The sequence below is a fragment of the Arachis stenosperma genome, chromosome 10, assembly GCF_014773155.1.
Source record: "Arachis stenosperma cultivar V10309 chromosome 10, arast.V10309.gnm1.PFL2, whole genome shotgun sequence".
NCBI classification, from domain to species: Eukaryota; Viridiplantae; Streptophyta; class Magnoliopsida; order Fabales; family Fabaceae; genus Arachis; species Arachis stenosperma.
Genome location: NC_080386.1, coordinates 56,662,859 through 56,684,157, shown reverse-complemented (window position 1 = coordinate 56,684,157; position 21,299 = coordinate 56,662,859). Strand labels below are relative to the sequence as shown.

Below are 21,299 nucleotides of genomic sequence, written 5' to 3'. Positions count from 1 at the left end.
ATGAGTTATGATGACCTTGTTAGCGATGTACTAATGAAGCTCGGTCTGGAAGGTGCGAAGCGGGTAAAGAAGTTTTTCTATCGCATTCCAGTCATGGTGCTACAGAATACCGTGAAGTATGATTGCTTCAAGATTAATAATGATGTGGACTTGCAAGTAATGTTTCTTTGTTGGCGGCAGTTTCCGGAGGTGAGGACACCAGAGTTGTTGGCACGGCTGGTTGATGTGGTATCCAGCTCCGGCGGTTCGAACCGGAATACGAACACTATAGCGAATCCAGTAGGTTCTAGTTCCCGGCCTGCCGTTGCTTCCTCCTCCGTCCCTGTGTACGAACCAGTGGTCCAACCTGTCGCCTCCTCGTCTTTTGCTGTTGACCTCAATGGCGCCGAAGGCGACAAGGTAGTGGAAAGGGAAAATTTGTCGAACGCTTTAGTGGGAGTTGCACCTATTGACGTTGGAGACGGTTTTTTGGGTGATGAAGAGGAGGATGACGTCGAGCCGGATATGATTGACGATGACTGCGCTGATGATATTGGAGCGAATGGGCCTGCATTGGCGGTAGGTGGTTCTAGCTCTGGCACACAGCAGTATCCACCACATTTTTCCTCGTTGGACTTGGACGCCATGAGACATGAGGGGGTTTTAAGGCACGCTGTTGGATTCGGAGCTAGAGATGCGGAAGGGACTGCTGGTCTAACAGAGTTCCAGGTTGGTCAGCAATTCCAGGATAAAGATGATGCCCTTTTAAGTGTGAAGACTTACAGCATCCGGCGAGGGGTACAGTACAAGGTGGTGGAGTCCAATCACCGCCGGTATGTGGGCAAGTGTAGATCAGCGCGGTCACAGAGCGCCACAACGCCATATGCCGAGGCTCCAAAACCTCTGGATGCACAACCTGAAGTACGTCGGGGCTACTGTACGGCATCCATATAAACTGCAAAAGGAACTCACCCTTGTCAGGGCAACTGTAGGACACAACTAGAAAAGCTTGATTAAATAAGGACACTTGTTAACTAGCATACTCACCTCCCTGTCCTGTAACCGGTCTATTCTGAGCCTCCACATCTGCACCCTCTAGGACCCTTCTCGCTTCCGGAAGGGTTGTAACCTGACCATCTGCACCATACACATGTGTTACATCTACTGAAATATGTGTTCAGATTATGCAATAGAATATTAATGAATACGCAATTATGTATGTCAAATTGAAATAAATAAGGCCTAGTATAGTACCTCGAGGCCAACGGCCAGCTCAACTCCTCATATCTTGCAGGCCTAAACCGAGGAAAGCGCCAAAAGATCCAAGACTGAAGTAGCTGAAGCGGGCCCGCTAACTTGACGACATGTCTGTTCGCCACTCGGCACATGCACCGGTACAACCAAGCCAGTGCGGCAGAACCCCAGCTGTAGGTACCCAGCTCCTTTAGCCTCGCTACGTACGGAAGCCATCTGATGTGAATCCGGTTCCCAGACTTGTCCGCAAACAGCTGCGTGCCCAACAACATCATGATGTACGCACGGGCATATCGGCACACAGTGTCATCATCTGCATCCTTAGGGCACTCACCGAAAGTCTCCTGAAACTAGCTGCAGTTCACTGCGTACTTCTGAACCTGACTGGGAGGAGGCATAACTCCGAGCAACTCCTGGAACCAGACCCAGGCTGGACGGCCACCCTCGATGTATATATGGAACTCTGACAAGCACCCGCTCACGTAACGGCCGTTCACTGGCAAACCCAGCTGGTATGCCACGTCCTGGAATGTGATCGTGCACTCTCCGAACGGCATATGAAACGTGTGCGTCTCGGGACGCCATCGCTCCACGAATGCACTGACAAGGGCCTCATCTAGCCGGAACCATCGGTCGTTCAGCCTTGCAAGATGGTATAGACCTGCCATCTGCAAGTACGGAACGTATCTGTCATCAAGTCGCATGCCCTGCTACCGCCGCATGCTCCTAATGCATCGCTGGGGCTGGGCACAAAATGAACCGCATAGTTAGAACCAGCATAAAAACCAACCACAACCGTAAGCAGCACGATAAATCATCAACAAACCATTCTGCTAAATAAAACCACATACCCTAAACCACTAACATAAACCGCTAGCATAAACCACTCGCAAAAACCGCCAACATAAACCACCAACATAAACCACTAACTTAAACCACTAACATAAACCAACAACAGAAACCACTAACTTAAACCACTAACATAAACAACTACCTTAAACCACAAACCTAAACCACTAGCATAAACCACTAACTTAAACCGCTAACTTAAACCACTAACATAAACCACCTACATAAACCACTAACATAAACCACCATCTAACCCACATGCAAAACCACTAAGGCACAAATACCGCTAGAATCAAAAATAGTTATGTACTAACCTCCTCGTTGATGACCCCGGCTATATGAGCGACTCCGTCCAAGCGATATAACCGTGCCGGATCGTCCCCCATGAGCAAAGTATTCCGTTCAGGTCTTCCTCGGAGAGAATCTGGGTCGTTTTCTCTGAGATTTTGTGGGGTAGGGGGAGGAATAATAGTTCGAATGAGGGTGATTCGAACTCCTTATATAGCCGAATCACCCCTAATTAGAACCACCTTGGTTCGAATTATGAAGGAGCTCGCCAAGGGTAATTCGAACCTGGTTCGAATTACATGGTTTGGTTTCGAATGTATAATTCAAACTAGACCAGTTCGAATTACGTGTATGGTGAGTTCGAACCACCTTGGTTCGAATTACGTTCAAACTTCCTCTCCCCTAATTCGAACCACCCTGGTTCGATTTACTAAGGTTTGTAGTTCGAACCACCTTGGTTCGAATTACATATAGATAGTGTTTGGCTTATTGCTGAAACGATTTTTGGTTTGGCGTATTTACGTTACACACTTCTTGCCTTGGCTTATTATGGTTTTTTACCCTCATTTTAATTTCATTTGAAAAACAATTTATCTTTATATTTTGGACTATTTAGATATATGTTGATCTTTTTGTTTAGAATGATTTATATACTATTTCTTAGAGTAATAAATACAACTCGAAAAAAGTTATAAAAAGAGCTCTAAAAGAGTATACTATCCGCAACATACTACACAAAAATCAAACCAAATTCTGAGGATAAATAAATTATGACATCATATAGATAGTATAGATAAACATAACACGTACTCTAGTTCATTCAATTAATTCAATCCAAACAATTGATAATGATGAATAGATCAAATAATCGGAGTCAAGATGCACCTAAATTATAGATGCATTACCAAAGCACTCAAAGTCAATATACAATAAGATGAAATTCAGCGAGAAAGATATCAAATTTGAAGAGTTTAATTGTGGAACATCCTAGTATAGCATCGATATATTATTATTTGATTTTAAAGTACTTATTTCAACTTACAACTTCAAACACATTGATTTCTTGCAATTGCAACGATTGCAGTCTCCAGTCTCACAGGTGAATCCAGTTCCATTGCGGATGAATTTTCAACAGCAATATAGATTTGCACATCAAATGAACTCCACAGGACAACTTGTCATTATTTTTGGTCTAATTTTGAGGCTGTAAGTGCATTCAAATGTAAGCCAATTCCAGGCAAAGTGCATTGTTGTGAATTGTTATTGCATTTGCTTTCCATGCAAAAAAATTTTCTCATCAGAATGTCTAACAGAACAGATTTTAAATTATCACCTTGAGTTCTTCCTTCTCAACCTGACAGTCTCAAAATCGCCTTCATGTACCACCATTCATCTTGCAAACAATAATAATGAATTATTAAGCTATAATTACATTTTTAATCTTCTTATTATTGGCAATGGATTATATGTTCATTTTTGAAAATGTCATAGCTTCTTGTTTGGTGCTTGTGCTTGTTCTATATGGTTCTACATCAAATAAGAGAAAATTCAATATTCCAAGTACAACAACACATGCACAAAGTATAAAGACATCAGAAAATGGTACATGAACTCCACCAGAAGTCTCAGAAGGATGTGAAAAGGTAGTACAAATGCTTCTTTTCTAGTTTCCTCTATTTAGAATTCTATTTTATAAATGTTTCTTTGAGTTATAGTCTCTAAATAAGTCTTAATTCATAGATAAGATCTTATACTATGGTCTAACTAAATTGATATAAATAAAATAAAATACAGAAAATGTAAGTTATAAACCGCAAAGAATGTATATCCTAAAAAGAATAGTGTTTTGTATATATCCATTTTCTGTTTTTGTTTCTATGGCTTGGAGCTCCAATGGTTCTTTTTCATGAAGGGAAGTATAGATATATGTTCTAGAATTTAATTTTGATAGTTATTTTCATTCTAATTTGGATGTTTATTTGATTTGGATTGAATTTAATATAACTTTACCTAATAAGAAGAATTTGTTAAAAAATATTGTAAGCATGGTACCTATTATAACTTGAAATTTTACTACCACGCTTAATCCTGTTTAAGTTAGTCATTTTCTTGGTGGTTTACATTGCTGATATCTATGTCATAGTACTATATGTCACTTAATTCCTTTGGTTGTTTTTCTTTTTTTGTTTGTGTTCGATTGCATGCCGTGGAAGTGACGGACGTGACTGAGCTAGAAACTAATGAGACGGAACTTAGTCATATTGTAAAATTGGATTTAGTGTACCATTCAATGAATTCAAGTATGCTTGGAGTTGTTGCAGTTAGATATAAGTGATTAAGTTATAACAAGGTTATGTGACATTTAAATTTGTAAAACAAATACTTTGTATTTTTCTTTAGCCATTTAAACTAAGTCGGATGTTCATTTTACTATGATTACAAATGGTTCTTTCCATTCTAAAGTAAATGATTATTTTGGGTATATTATTTGTCTTTTACTTGATTTCAATTGCACATGCCCTGCAAGTGTTTTTATTATGCCAGTTGAATTAGATTTGGTTTAATTTGATTGAATTCAAGCTGTGTTCTAGTTTTGCTATTTAAACATGATGCAGGAGTGGTACTTTTTGTCAATTGCTTAGTTATTTTTTATCAACTAATGTAGATGTTCATTTTACTGTGTATGCAAATTGTTCCTTTCTTTTTAAAGTGGATATTTATTTTGGGTATACTGTTTGTCCTTTACTTAATTTTCTAGTTTTTGCATCTGCGTGTTTCTTTTGTTTTTTGGTTTGGAAATTATAGATTAAAATACGATTCGCGTAAACATTGGTATTAACTTGAAAAACAAATAGAGTATTAATTTAAAATTAAAAAAAATTATTACATAACATTTACACGAGATATATAATTTATGGTTTAGAGAAATACTAGAATGCTAATAGTTAATCATCAATATTTAAAAGTGTGTTAACATAAGAAGAATCTTCAAGAAATGCTGCATCATGATTAAAGTGGTAAGCTCTTCAAGGCTAAGTTAAGGAAGCTTGTCAGGAGCTCTCTACTTGTAATCTTTCTCCAACATTTTGGCTGCTAGAGTTTGTACCTGTGATCCTTCTGTCTCTTCCTTGCTCTTCAATTTTGTAACTCATACGATAGTCAATGTGCATTGAAAAGCAGGAACACAACTCAATTTTCAGGCATATCAATTACTAGTGTGTAACAAGAACTCTTTAACTCCAAACTTTAGAAGATAATCAACAATTTATGAAAAAAAGTCTTAATCTCAAAAAAGCATAACTAAATGATTTACTAAATAATTGCTTTCACTATAACCAATAAAACAGTGTGAAACTCAATTCCAACACAAAAAAAAATAAACATATGCATACATAGTAAATGAACATCCGCTTTAGTTGATAATAAACATCTAACAAATTAACCAAAATTTCATCCGTGCACCATGTTTACATAGCCTAACTCAAACCCAATTTCAATTCAAGAAAACATAAACTAAGTCTAATCCAATTTTTCTCCATTACTCCGAAACCATTTAAAAAAAAGAAACTAGTAGAGCATGTACATGCAGAATTCAGTAAATCAAACAAAAGATCAATATTATAAGTAAAATAAACATCTACTTTTCGAATAAATGAACCATCTGCATAATAATAAAATGAACATCCACTTTAGTTGATAATAAATATCATTAAGAATTTTTATTCAATTATTCCATTCTTAATTAAAATCTAATGCCACCATCAACAGCACAATCAGACAGCATATATGCTACTACATAAAGTTTTCTGTTGTTATTATATGCATGATATGTTGCTAGTAATTAAAAAGAAACTAAGTCATAGTTGGATGCATGCTAAAAAAAATGCAGAATACCACTTCTATGTTATGCTGCTTATTTTTGGTAAAAGTATCTTCCCTCCATGATATGCCGCTTATTTTTGGCAAAAGCTTGACATAAAAATCAAAGCAAATTTGCAGCTATTCTGCAAAAAAAGGCGTATATTAAACAAATTATAGAAAAGATGACCTACTATTAATTGACTTATTCCAATGCGAGATCAACTTTTAGTTTGTTTTTGAATAAAACTATATTTTATTTGTCTATTTCTTATATTACTTAGTTAGCAATTTATCTTTGTGATAAAAAAAACTTCAAACCCTTTTTAATCTTTAGAAACAAATTTCAACAACATTTTGGTGTGAAACATTTTTCAGCACAGAAAATAATTAAACTCTTTAGAATTCATAGAAATAATTTCACACAAAATGGCATATCATTAGAGTCAAAAGAGAAAGAATCAACCAACATTATTAATGTACCAAACTCTGGCAGTTTTGTCAAATGAAGTTGTTGCTAAACGAGGCACACTTGGACTAAAACGAACATCAGTTCTCATAGATGAATGCTCTTCAAGAACAGCCTTCTGCTTCAAGGTATCCGTGTGCCATAAAACAGCCTGCACAGAAAAATAATTGGGAGGAAAGCGGGGGCGAGCGAACTGGCTGCAACCGGCGATGTAGGAGGCGCGCGCTGGAGGGTGAGCAGCAGGGGTCTAGACGATGCTAATGGAGGTGCGGGGTCACTCGCCGCCGCTGCGGTGGGATAGTCAAGAGAGGTCTTAAAGATTGGGTAGGGAGGGTTGCCGTCAGAAAAGGATTGGAGAAAAATTGAATTAGGGATTAGATGATTATAATTAAAATAAAATTGAATGGGGTTTTTGAAATTAGGGTAAAAGGTGAGTTAGTTTTTATTTTTTATTGGTATTGGACTTAATAAACAGCTCATTGTACATATTGTATAGATATTTTATTGACTTCTTAGCAAGATTCTTTTATAAAATATCATTTTATGCGTCTTTATGGGAGCATCCACCTACTAATAATTAAGATGATATCGTCTAATTTCACCGTTTAATTATACGCAATTTTAGAATATAATGATCAGTTTTTGACTATGCGTATTTAAAGTCCGTTATGATTAAATATGCTTTTCATTTTACTAGTAAATTTCTCTATAAGAATGTCCAAGTTACGGTGACATCATTATTTCTTTGTGTTGTATTATTAAGAGTGGGTAGGATAAACTAAAATGAAAATAACGAAAATTATCCGAATATGAATTCAGAGATTATCATTGTGCTTATGATTTATCAAAGTTGTTTGTTGAGTTGTGTTATTCTGGATCTGCTGACTTAGTAAAAGGATAAGCACTTGGATGCATAAATAATACTATGAAAAGTCAAATGCTTTAACCGCACCTATCAATTTCTAATACGAAGACAGAAGTGAATGTGTCTGTGTATCTTATCAATCTTGTCTAATGATGTTGGACTAGTAATAGAAGTTAATATACAATAACGATTTCGTCCAATTATATCACATGGTAGGTGTGCATGATTCTCTGCTAGACATTATCCAATAAATTTTGGTGAGGCTCACTAATGCATTTGGAAGAAAACAAAATACAAAATGTCAGATGAATACAAATTCAACAAGATTCTTTAATTTCAGAGCAAACTATTCACCATTTCTTTCTTTCTATTTTCTCTTTTCCACATGCTTTATATATACACACATAAAAACTATGGTTACAAGCTTACAAACAATAATGCTGGCACTTAAATTTAACTTGAAGATATTTTTGTTTTTTAGCATAGTAATACAAGCACCAGCGGTTATTGGGGAAAAAAAAAGAAAAAGAAAAAAGAAGAGAGTTGAATTTGGAGAGAGAGTTCCGTTGTGATGATATATATTAATTCCTATTAATTAATGGAAGTTACCAACGTTTTCTTGTTCTTCCAATTCGATACCAACCTCAGCAAACCTTTTCTCTTTGTAAACATACCACTTAGCAGCAACAAAGTAAATGACGACATTGATAGCACTCAACAAAGCCAAAAGCCAATAAAAATCATAAAGCTTCCCTTGGTTGAGGTTATCGGCAAGCCATGGTTTTCCATGCGCCGTCAATTTATTCACTATGGAGACCAACAAGGAACTAAAGAAGAATCCTAACGCCAACGTGCTCAAGAACAAACCAGTGCTCATTGTTTTCATCCCTTTCGGACACTCTCTCAGGAAGAAATCAAGTTGTCCCATGTACATGAACGCTTCTCCCACACCCACCAAGAAGAACTGCGGAACTAGCCAGAACACAGTCATTGGAATCTTGCTATGGGGAGTGTGCACCAGTCCATGTGATCTTGCTTCTTTCAACCGCTTAATTTCTATTGCGGCTGCTGCCACCATGGACAACACCGAAAACACTAAGCCCGTGCCCACGCGCTGCAAGGGGCTGAGCCCGTGCGGGTTCATGAGGAGTTTCTTGGCCACCGGAGCCACAAAGCGGTCGTAGAAGGGGACGGTTAGGAGGATGGTTCCGATTAGGAAGACGGTCATGGATGCCGGAGGGATTTTGAAGGTTTTTCCTATGTGGCAGTCCATGGTAACCGCTTGTGAGACCGAGAATGTTGTCATTTGTGCGTGGATGCACCAAAACATGATTGTCGTTGCCCATATCGGAAGCATTCTTAAAACCAATTTCACTTCTTCTACGTCCGTTAAGGTGGTTAGATACCATTTATTGTTCTTCATCGCTTCTGTTCCACTTGAATCCTTCATTGCAGCCTTGTCTAAGAACCTGCTCCATCAACATAATTCAATTAAATAACAATCTATATCCAGCTATAGCTTACCTATTTCTTGCCCATGCATGCACAATATATTATTCTTGTATTATCTGGACTTCCAAATAATATATAATTTACACGTATATTTAATTATTGGTTATTGGTTTAGGATACAAGTATACATATATAGCCTTCTTGTCCGTGAGAGAGGCAGCAATGGGAGGTTATTGTTGCATGCTCGTGAACATCTCTAGAGGTTAAAGCTACCCTCCCCCTCGTGAGTTGCATAACCAAACTATAATAATTAACTTTACTTTAAATATACACTATTATATAAAATTAAACATTAAGAGAAAGCTAAGGTGTACACTCCTCCTTATTGTTACTCTTGAAATTAAGTTTTTCATTAACGAAACGTTGTGTCTCTCTCTCTCTCCACACACCACAAAGTCCGATCATTTCTATGGACGAAAATTCAAGTATAATCAACTATTTAAAATTAATAGTTAAAAATTATTAGATAAAAATTTAGTTAAATCAATTAAATTATTTAATAATTTTTAATTATTAATTTTATGTAAAATTGAATGTACTTAAATTTTTATCTAATCAATTGTATATAAAATAAAAAATTATACCTTTATTTACAAAATTTGTCTTTAATTTATATAAAAGATAAAATATATATATTAAAAATAAATTAAATAATATCTATATATATTTATATATAAATATATTAATGATTAATTTTAATAACTGATTTTAGTATAATACTTTTATATAAAATATATACATAATTGAATAAAAATAAGCTTTTGTACATCTGTCTTGTATAATTTTTTTATAGAATAAAAGACAAAAAAAATTTTCTCATTTCTTATTATATATTGTTTAAAAAGAAAAAGAAAGAGAGCGGGAAAACTATATATATTACCGGAACTGGTTGGAGTGCGGCAACCTTTGTTTGTTGGATTGGAGTCCGTCAGCAGCTATGTAATCCTCGTGAAAGAAGAAAGAAGAATCAGAAGGAGGTTGCAAGCGCCTCTTCCTCCAAGCAGCCACAAACACGACCGCAATCTGAGTCAATGGGCTACCCACCGGTTTCTTGTAACGGTACTTCTTAGTGCCTGAGAGAAACACAGTGAGAGCCACCAGAATGGCGACGGCGCATATTCCATAACCCCAAACCCTTCCCTGATTGTCCTGAATGTACACAAGAACGGTCACGGCCGCCAATGACCCTGTGCTCACGAAGAAGTAGAACCAGTTGAAGAATTTAAGCATTTGCTTTCTCTCTTTCTCGTCAGTATCGTCGAACTGGTCTGAACCAAACCCGGATACGCTTGATTTGAGGCCTCCGGTGCCAAGCGCCGTTATGTAAAGTGCTAAGTATAACACCGTTAACTGTTTGCTGGTGGCTCTTTCGCAAGGTCCCCCACTGTCTTCTGTGCATTTTGGAGGATGTAAGCTTGGTATTTTCGTCGACATAGCCAAGATCGCCACCCCCTGTTTATTTATTGTTTCGTTATTATTAGACATCAGCATATAATAAATAATTAATTAACTAAGGAGTTTAATAAATTAATTAAATAGATCTACATACATGCTGGCTGGATGTGGTTTATGTCCATGTTTATTGAACAGATCGAAACAAGAAACAAATTAAACATACATGTATGAAAAAGTTAGAAACATATATATTACCGTTGCTTGAACAGCAGCGAAGATGGCAATGGTGCGGTATCTGCCAATCATCAAAGTGAAAGAAGGAAATGAAGAATGAAGCTTGAAAGAAAGAAAGAAAGAAATTAAAAGGGAATCTATATATAGTACCTTCCGAGAAAGGTGTCAGCTAGAAAGCCACCGAGCAAACAAAGCATGAATGAGGTGCCCAAGAAGTTAGTGACAACGTTGGCAGACTCAGCATTGCCCAAGTGCATGGTACCGGTCAAGTACGTCACCAAATTCACCGCAATACCCAGTGTCGTCATCCTCTCCATCACTTCTCCTCCTGTTATTATTACATATATAATCAATAAGACTAGCTAGAAGAAGAGATATATATACATATCATGATGATGAGTTCATTAATGAAGAAGTGACCTAGAATCATGGCGGAGGCAGACCAGCCACCGGTCTTGGACCGCTCTGCCGGAGCACCCTTGTAGTTGGTGGCATCTGGGATTGTTTTCTCTTGTGTTGTGGGGAGAGCACTCATTATGCTACAAATATCAGATCAGATAGTGAAGCTTCTATGGGAGAAGTAAGGGGTGCTATGACTCAGGATCCACCACCCTCACCCCTTTATATACAACAAGGAGAGGCCATAATGAAACAGTAGTAGTACTATTCTTTTTATTATTATTATTGAATTTATGTTGCCCTTTAATTAACTCTACCTTACTTCTAGTTAATAATGGTGACTGCCCATATAAATATGTGAAAATGATAGTAATAATTTGATATAAGTATTAGTCCAATATTGTTTTTCTGTAAATTTAATTAAATATATTAAATTATTTAATATTTTTTAATTATTTAAATTTATATAAAAATAATTATACATAAGTTCTATTTTTATATTTTAACTACAATTTTTATATAAAAATATTTGTTTTAAATAGTCAATTTATTTGTATTTCTATTATGATAATTTATATGCAATTATTTTTATATAAAATTAATAATTAAAAATTAATAAATAATATTTTATTTAAATATTTTAAATTATTTAACCATTTTTAACTATTAATTTTATACCAAAAACCTCCAAGTTTCCACCTTATATTATTTCTCTCATTATGTTCCACACGCTGCCTCCTTTCATTAGCTTCTCTTCTTCAATTTAACTATATTATTCTATAACTATTATATATCCAATTTTCAAACTCCATCTATTTACGCAAATGTATATATTTCTCTTAAACAATAATAGTAATAATAATAAGGAGATAGACAAGAGCTAATAATGATTTCAGGAGGTGGCTTATTACATATACTCTTCAATCAAGTTGTGGGATTTCTTGATGACAAGTTGACAACCATCAACTAATTGTGTAACATATATAATAAATATATGTTAACTTCAGTAGATTTTCTTTTGTTGTATTTGTGTTTTGGTAGTAGTAGTTTAATTTGTTTCTTTCAGTCAGAGAACCGATACAATTTGACATAAATTAATATGAAATATTTGAATAAATTGCTATAATTGTTGCTGAAAAAAGAAAAGAATGTATATGTACATATCAAGAAATTTTCAATTTTATATATCTTCATCTTGTAGTGACCTTGTTGTTTAATTTCCTACGGCCTCTTCTTTTCTTGTTGCACGTGACAACAACTAGGACGAACTGTTGATCGAGACAAATTCCATGGCATAACGGAAGGTCTTAAAATATACATAGAAGATAGTGATTAGCATAATTTTTACCAATAATAATAATTTCCAAAACACTCTTATTTGCAATTCAATTTTTAAATATTTGTTTAATTTACACTAGGCAATTAGAGGAGAATAATGAATCAAATTTAAATAGCAAACACGCACATTGATGATTTCCCCAATGTGGGAGTGGAAATGCAAAGTTGTGAACCTAACTACGCATGCAAACGGGAGTGAATGTACCGGAATTTGAACTATTGCAAAGGTTTCCATTTTATTCAAACTTGAATATTAGCAGAAGAGAGTAGCAGTTGTAGCTATAGTAAAACTAAATTTCATTACCTTCGTTGATTCATGTCTATTTAATATCCAAAATTTGGTTTGTGATAGATGGAAAAGTGAGAATTGTGTTAAAATTTTAATCTTGACTAGCTAGCTTTAGTCTTATATTTGTTTAGTTTAAATTAACTAAACAATTTTAACATTTTAAAAAATATTAGTTTCTATGAAAAATGACATATATGTCTAATAAATATTCTCTTTTTTTTAAACAGAAAGAAAGTTTGGATATTTTTATGATTTTATAAATTAATAAATACATTTAAATTTAGTTTATTTAAAATTGAAAAAAGATGATTAAGAAAGCATATCATTATAAATGTATCTTTTATATATACTAACTTGATTTTGTAATTACTATGATTTATTTCTATCTTTATCAACCACCTTATTTTTCTTGTTTAATTATATTGTACTAACAAGTAAGAATTGGCTATTTATGTTTCAGAATTGGCTACTTTTCTTATTTTTTTATCTCACTACTTATTACGAATTAACCATGCAAGTTAATTTTGACATTATTTTTAAACTTACATTTGATACTTAATAATTTTTCTATAATCAGGTATAATTCTTTTAAATACATTGGTATGCATGACCCCATATATCTGTTTAAATATTAAAAAACATTACCGTGATATAAGAATAATAAAATGTACTCCAAGTTCAGTTTTGAAATTTTAAAACAATTCACATTCACAATTAGAAAATAAAAATAAAATTTGTTTTATTTTTTGTCTTGTTTTCTAATATTTAATTTGTTTTCATATCTGATAATCCATGACCATATTTTATAATTAGCAAAAAAAAAAAAAGTAAGAAGCGGTGCAGAAAACCATTCAAGTTATGACGCGCGTCTTCTTGCTGGTGGGAGTTAATTAGCACCACAACTTTATTCAAAAAATATATTGATTGATTGATTGATACTAGTCATAGATAATATGTGTTCGTTGTCAATTTCTGTTTCATTATCATGCTATTTAAAAAACCCTTTTATAAAGAAAAAAAAAAGTGAAAACGTTTATATATCGGAGTCGAATATTAACAAACAAAATACACTTTATTTGGATGGCGGTTGGCACCATATATCATTATTTAAATTTCATTTTTTAAGGGTTAGTTCTACAATTTTTTCACTAACGCAACATCTAATAATGACTGACGTCAAGCTCAATTTAGCAGATACATACAAAGTTTTAGCTAATAAACACTTTTGGACACCGTCAAGATGTTAAATATAATTTTTTTAAAAAGATAAAATATGCTAAATTTTTAAAATATTTATTATATAAAATTTTACAAAAATATGAAAATGCTTTAAATAAATAACTTTAATGAAAAAAGAACTCTAAGTACTTATAGGATAACAGTAAAATGCATGCATATCAGGACTTATATAGATATATATATACATATTAAGGTTTTTTGGATTTTATCAAAATATGGGGATAATTTGCAAAATAGGAAAAATATTAGTAACAATTTTTATTTATAAAATAATTTAATTTTAATGTATTCACGTGTAAAAAAATTTTAGACGTATATTTAATTACATATCACCACATAAATAAAAATAATTACTTTCAACAATTATGTGTAAATAGGTAAATAGTTATTTAAATGAATGGATATAATTGATGATGGACAGTATTACATCAAAATTAAACTCTTTATAAAATTATTTAAAAAATAAAATTACTTTTTATTGGTTGAAAAATAAAATTAAAAAAAGGTGACTAGTGATTTTTATTTTTTAAAATAAAAAAAATTAAAAAGTGAAATTTTTTTGGCAATTTCACCAATATACCATATATTTATAAAATACTAAAATTATACTATTTTTCAAATAAACACCATTCTTACTATCTTTAAAAAAATTAATTCTATAATATTTATTATTTATATGTCAATTTTTTTTTATCGAACTTACCTTTGATAGCAAATTTTAAATATTTGAAATTTATTAATTATTATTTTTAAATTCAATATTTACTTTTTTTTTTTAACGATTAACACCAAATCTTTAGACCCCATAATAAACACCCTAATAATTTGCGGCATATCAGAGTAAGGAAAAAACAAAACGGCATTAATACGTCAAATTTGTTCCTTGTACAAAGACGTCCAACCCTCTCTTCCTCAGAATTATCTGTAAGTGGCAGTTTTATTTCTATGCGAACCTATTATGATATTATGATTGTAATAAATAATCATTTTTAGTCAATAAATGACCTTTTTAGGAAGTCATAAATCGGCTTTTCGTGCAGTTCAAAGAGCCAATCCATTGATGACGTAACACGTGGTTCAATAATACACTTTAAAACTAGCATAAACTTCATCAACTTGTTTTATCAGTTAATCAAAATAAGAAAATTAAAAAGGACCATATAATGGAAGAGAGAGAAGTCTTACGTACCCACGCGTTAGATAACCTTAAGTTGGAAGGCACATGACATGATTAATTAAGTATAGAAAACATAATTAGGGCTGCCATCATCTTTTTTATATGATTGTTTAATCACAAAATTATTTTACAATAACATATGATTTTATAATAGAATGTATATCGTATATACATTCTATACATTAAAGTCAATTTATGAGTGTTATATCATTTTCAATATACATTGATACACATGTATGTTTGTAACTTTGTATTTATATGAAAGTCTTATTTGATTAATCAATAGTTTCTATCTATATATACATGGGCGGCAAAAAACTTATTTCATATTATTAATTAGTTATCATATCAGAGACTTCAGCTTATTTCACTATTTATTTAAAAAAAATGCTTTGCAAATTGCAATAATGTTGAGATAAAAAGTGTCCATATTTATCTTTGATAAATTAATAATATATGGACATTCAGAAGAATATAATAATATATATGGACATTTGAAGTTTTGAACCTCTGACCAGGTATATGGTATTTTAAAAACAATAGAAAAGACTGCATAGGTGAAAATTGATTATCCAAAGTTGACTTCCGAATATGCAAATGATTCTAATAATTGTGAATTATTGCGTATATACTAGTATATACTAATGAAAGTATTATGGTGTGTGATGAGCGAGGGTCAATGGGTTTGGCCGACAACTACATACACCATGTTGCTTACTTGTAATGTGAAGCTTGAAGACGTGCTTTTGGATATACTCTATCCCTTTAACTAATAAGATATGCATATTTTAAAAGATTAATATATATAATTTTATCCATTTTTATAAGTTAAATTAGGAAAGTGATTACTCACGTTAAGACGATATTTTTTAAAAAAAATATAATAGTTAAAAATTGTTTAATAATTTAATATATTTAATTAAATTATTTAACATGATAAATAAATAATTATATTATTTTTGTATATGTACCTAAAAAAAGTGTTGAGTGGGCAGAAGTAACAAAAAACTGTTTTATGAATTCTTTTTTTCTTTTTCCTTTGTTGTTTTACTAATCATATATTATGGTATTAAAAAGTTAACTTTATATAAAATCAGATGCTTTTAAATCTGAAAATTAAAGATGTGTTACATTTAAATTTAATAAGAAATTAAATCACATCTAGTGTAAATTTAAAACAAAACAATAATTTTCTGTTTATTTATATTTTTGCCTAAAAAGTATTCTATATATTTCACGTTAAAGCTAAGACCAACATATATAAAATATTCTGAAGTAGAAAAATGCATCTCATTATTAGCCCTAAAATATTTATAAACGCGGCGGATATATATATATAATTAATTAATTTAAATGTGAGAATTGCAAAAAAATGTCTTTTGAGATTGAAAGTTTCCAAATATACTAAACTAATTAAGAGTAGTAATATATATATATATATATATATATATATATATATATATATATATATATATATATTAAAAATTCATCCAAAAAGTCAACTTTAATTTTTTCAGTCAATATTATCAAATTTTTAAAAATTATTTTTTTATTTAAATTCTGAACTCTAATTTTAAATTTTAAATCTTAAATTATAATTTTAATTCCTAAATATTTTTAAAGAATAAAAATTAGGAAAATAATTTTACAATAAAAAATAACTAATATTAATTAATTAAAAAAATTAATTAAGCATAAATTAATTGTTAATAGGGAGCGTTTGTGAATATTATTGCGACATGGATGGTTGAATGCGTGATTAATTATTGTTTTCCCCTCAATTACTAAAAGCAAAGTGTAGGACAGATGCGGATGGAGGTGGCTTGGCATAAGGAAAATCTTTGTAGAATATACATTTGATACCATCATCATGTGGCTTCCCTCCATTTAGATTCTCAACAATCGGGGAAGTTCTCATCTAGTGTGGGGCCTTTCTTTTAGCATCTTCAAGTTCGACCATAATAAAGCCAACTAATTCTTTTTTTAAGAAAATATCCACTGAACCTTGTCCATTGTCCCCCAAGGCTCCAACCCCCCTACCTCGTAAACTTGATATCTTGGAATCCGGTTTTATTTCCATGCTCCTACTCCATAATGGAATTGGCAATATTTTTTAACATATTAAATAAATAAAATTAATATTTAATGTGATCACAAATCTTTTATTTTTGTTTATGGTTCTAAATTATCTTTCGTATTAACTAAAGTTGGTTTATGGTGGCTAAGGTTTATTTTAAAATTATTTTATTTAATTTGATAATTATAATTTTATATATATAATATTATATATTTTTGAAAATAATTAATAAATATAAAATAAAATATTTTTGACTAATTTAAAATTATTTTTATTATTTTTTAAATATCCCTGTTCAACTCTAAATGGATTGGTTGAATTTAAAAGGTGATGTATATAATTTCTTACTTTTTTTGGTATACATATAATTTCTTACTCTAATTGTTATGGAAGGTCGATTATTTTTGTTTATGGTTCTAAATTATCTTTCGTATTAACTAAAGTTGGTTTATGATGGCTAAGGTTTATTTTTAAAATTATTTTATTTAATTTAATAATTATAATTTTATATATATAATATTTAAATTATATATTTTTTGAAAATAATTAATAAATATAAAATAAAATATTTTTGACTAATTTAAACTTATTTTTATTATTTTTTAAATATTTCAGTTCAACTCTAAATGAATTGGTTGAATTTAAAAGGTGATGTGTATAATTTCTTACTCTAGTTGTTAGTTATGGAAGGTCGATTATTTAGATGATTTATTTTAAACTTTTTTTTTTTTGGGGGTCAGGGATTGAATTTAAAGTTTAGCTATGAGCCCATGACTGTGGATTTAAACTGTGGGGATTACGTGGAGTTTTATTTTTCAATGATAGGCCAGATGTAGGTGTTGGCACTTGTTTGTGTGATTTTGGTCCGATATTGGCATTTAATTTGTTACAACAATTTGTATGACCCATAAGAGAGAGATTGTTATTTAGCTTGGCTGATGTATGTATACACGTTCAATCCCTCAATGTATTCCAACATAAGCGAGACCGATTCCTTTTCCAAATAAATCAATAAATCAAACCTTGAAACTCATTCAATTCTTAATTATATGTTCTTAAACCATAGACATTGTTACACTTTTTAACTATGAATACAATAGAATTAGTGATTTCATCAATGATCTTGTATTCGATATTTTTAAAGATTACTATATAACCATTGTCACATAAATTGATTTATGCTAATGAGATTATTTGTTAAATTTTCAACAAAAGATATCTTGTCAATGCAAGATGAAAAATTTTTATCCATTTTTTTAGTAGTTATGATTTTTTTTTTAATTATTATCTCCAAATGTCACAAATTCATCATCATATTTATTTAATTTGATAAAGAATGTGAAATTTTCGATCATATACCTTAAATATTTATTATCAAAATACAATATATTTTTGTTCTTCTTGAATGCAAGACAAACTTACAAAATTTTTATGAAATTTTAGGTATTTAAATTAATTTAAATTTTTTATGTTAATTTTTTTTATTGTCCAACTGTATTATAATCACAAATAATAATATAAATATAATTACCAATTTTTCTTTTGTAAATAAAGTATTAAGAAGAAGAATGATCGGATATATATGTTACAATTGGAACAAGTGTTGATTCTTGATGAAATTTTAGACTTGAAAGATGATTTCTTGTCATTGAAAGAGGTGGCCCTTTAATTTTTAAACAAATATGGTTCGGCCTTTTTTTATTTGGAAGAGGAAGCTTTAAAATAGGTTTTCTTTCATCCAAAAAGTCAAGGCCAGATTTTATAAAGAAAGGCATTTGATTAACAAGAACTTTGTCCAAGTTTTTGGAACTCATCTCAATGTTTAGGTTTTTAACTTTTTTTTGTAGTTTCTCATTTTCAACCAGAACTTTAATTACTTGTAGCAGCAGTGGAACATTTTAATTTTAATTCTTCTATTTTAGTTTTCTATAACTCATTTTCTTATTTCACAATGTTATGGGATTCAGTTTTGCCTAATTGTTACCTTCTTTATGTTGGAAATAAGTAGTATAACCACAATCTAATTAATTATGTGTCAAATAATTTATTATTATTATTATATTAAAATGTTATTATAATAAGGTTTTTAATTAAATTTAGAGATTTATCATTGTGATAGTGATCATAATATTGAGATAAATCTTTTATAATTTAATCTAAATTGTTCTTGGTCATAGGATTATTAAAAAGAACATTAATAATCCGAAAAGATCAATATATATATATATAATGGTTTTCATTAGATGAAAATTAATAGATCTCATTTATTAAATTATATATATAGATGGTGCATATAGAGATATGACCATTGAACTGACTCACTCTGAAAATTCCTAATGGTTATAATTACCACATATTTGTCAATAGAATATTCTCAAGATGAACATAGTAATAGAGTTTCCTTTGACCTGCGACTATCATAGTAATTAAGAATGTATTTATTATACTTTGATTCCGACAGCTAATACCCTAGGGTGCTAGTTGAATGGATATTAGGTATGATTTAAATACTTGTAGAATTAATGATTAGTCAATAAGGAATCCATCAACTCTCGGTAAAGAGTTTGAACTCTATGATTATAATGACTGAGATGAATAAAACCTTAGCCAAGGGAATTGAATGAATAAAGAAATGAGTTTCTTAGGTCATTCACAGTTCATTATAATAATGGTAATAAGTTAGAGTTTGACAATTAAACCATACTCTAAGGGTTAACCAAGAGCTGGAAAGATAGAATGAATTATACTTTGTTCTTCTAAGGTTCTTAGTAAAAATATATTACTTCATACTATCGGGTCGTTGAAGAGGGTTGCTAGATGCCAACCTTGATTAGTAAATTTAATATGACTAATTTACTACCCGCTTAGTATTGAACCTATGGGTCACACACTAACGAGTGTTCTAATCTTTGCTGTAGAATTATTTAATTATTAATTTGATTTGATCAAATAAATAATTATATTAATTCAAATGGAATATTATTATATTTTTTGCTAGTACCAAGAATATAATAATAGTATGATAATTGAGAATATTAAATGAGATTTGAGAATAATTAGTTATTCTATTTCTAAATTTGGATGAGATCCTAACTGATTCTGTTTTGAATTAAGTTATGATATGATTCATAAATTTGAAGGATTCAGATTTAAATTTGAATTGAGAATCAAATTTAAAATTAATAACAAATTTCATACTATATATATGTCCGCCAAGAGTATAGGAATGTGACACAAATATTTTATTCCTTTACATCTACACACATAAATGTATGTGAACCTAATTCTTGGAGAAAAATTTTATAGCGTGCAAAGAATTGCATGAGGTTTCTCAATTTAGATCAGATATCCATTGGTCAAAGAGTTGACAGCAAATATTGGTCTCGGTGTGGATACGGATAACGCCTTCGTACCATCGAAGGAGAAAAAGATTTTTACTAGCGTACTCAGGTATTTAGATCTGATCTATATATTATTATTGGAATAAAATTTAAACACAAAAATAAATCTTTAGGATTACCTTTTTTTCTTTCACTGCGTGTTATGAACCCATGATAATCTTTCAGTGGTATCAGAACTTTGGCTTTTTTTTGTGTTTAAATTTTTATTTCTATTTTCTTAAAGTTTGTAAATTAATAGGATTAATTCAAAATATTTTTAATCATGTGATGTATTTATTTTCGTTGAGATGATTTTCTAATAAATTAATAGTTAATTTATTTTAATTATTTAATTGTGATTAAATTATCATTTTTAATATAAAAGTTATATTTATAATCGGTATACACCATCCGGTTTTAAAAGGATTGCAAAGAAGTGCAAAAAGATATACAAGGATATCAAGTGGGGACCGAGGAAGTGAAGTTGTAACTACTTAATTATTGACAATGTTACCTACGTTCTTACTACTATTTAAGACATAATGTGTACTGTTGACTCATTGAGTATGTTAACTAGGTTATTATTGTTAAGTAGGTTGTTATTGTTGACTATGTTTATTTCGTTATTGGTATCTACTTATTGGATTTGTAGACTACGTTGTTATTGTTATTGTAAAATTGTTATTGTTGACTATGT

The 21,299-nt window shown here is 31.0% G+C and overlaps 3 protein-coding genes across 3 annotated transcripts; 1 reads left to right on the top strand and 2 right to left on the bottom strand.

The window, feature by feature from the left end:
- LOC130957125 (uncharacterized) lies at window positions 1-933 on the top strand. The gene has a single exon (XM_057884012.1). It carries the CDS (start codon window positions 1-3, stop codon window positions 931-933), a length of 933 nt encoding a protein of 310 aa, XP_057739995.1.
- Window positions 934-1,046: 113 nt separating this feature from the next.
- LOC130957124 (serine/threonine-protein phosphatase 7 long form homolog) lies at window positions 1,047-1,937 on the bottom strand. The gene is made up of 3 exons (XM_057884011.1): window positions 1,599-1,937; window positions 1,234-1,487; window positions 1,047-1,116 (listed from the first exon to the last, which is right to left on the bottom strand). The coding sequence occupies exons 1-3, from the start codon at window positions 1,935-1,937 to the stop codon at window positions 1,047-1,049; spliced, it is 663 nt and encodes a 220-aa protein (XP_057739994.1).
- A 5,917-nt stretch (window positions 1,938-7,854) lies between these two features.
- Window positions 7,855-11,287, bottom strand: LOC130958057 (protein NRT1/ PTR FAMILY 6.3-like). The gene is made up of 5 exons (XM_057884945.1): window positions 11,124-11,287; window positions 10,854-11,031; window positions 10,725-10,764; window positions 9,955-10,526; window positions 7,855-9,031 (listed from the first exon to the last, which is right to left on the bottom strand). Exons 1-5 carry the CDS (start codon window positions 11,236-11,238, stop codon window positions 8,158-8,160), a joined length of 1,779 nt encoding a protein of 592 aa, XP_057740928.1. The 5' UTR covers window positions 11,239-11,287; the 3' UTR covers window positions 7,855-8,157.
- Window positions 11,288-21,299: the final 10,012 nt, after the last annotated feature.

Coding starts and splice junctions, on each gene's coding strand:
- LOC130957125 (XM_057884012.1), top strand. CDS start 1: ATGAGTTATGATGACCTTGTTAGCGATGTACTAATGAAGCTCGGTCTG.
- LOC130957124 (XM_057884011.1), bottom strand. CDS start 1,937: ATGCGACTTGATGACAGATACGTTCCGTACTTGCAGATGGCAGGTCTA. Junction 1,488..1,598: donor GTCAGGTTCAGAAGTACGCA/GTGAACTGCAGC, acceptor TTGGGCACGCAG/CTGTTTGCGGACAAGTCTGG. Junction 1,117..1,233: donor AGCTGGCCGTTGGCCTCGAG/GTACTATACTAG, acceptor TGTATGGTGCAG/ATGGTCAGGTTACAACCCTT.
- LOC130958057 (XM_057884945.1), bottom strand. CDS start 11,238: ATGAGTGCTCTCCCCACAACACAAGAGAAAACAATCCCAGATGCCACC. Junction 10,527..10,724: donor TCGCTGCTGTTCAAGCAACG/GTAATATATATG, acceptor ATAAATAAACAG/GGGGTGGCGATCTTGGCTAT. Junction 9,032..9,954: donor CCGCACTCCAACCAGTTCCG/GTAATATATATA, acceptor TTGATGGAGCAG/GTTCTTAGACAAGGCTGCAA.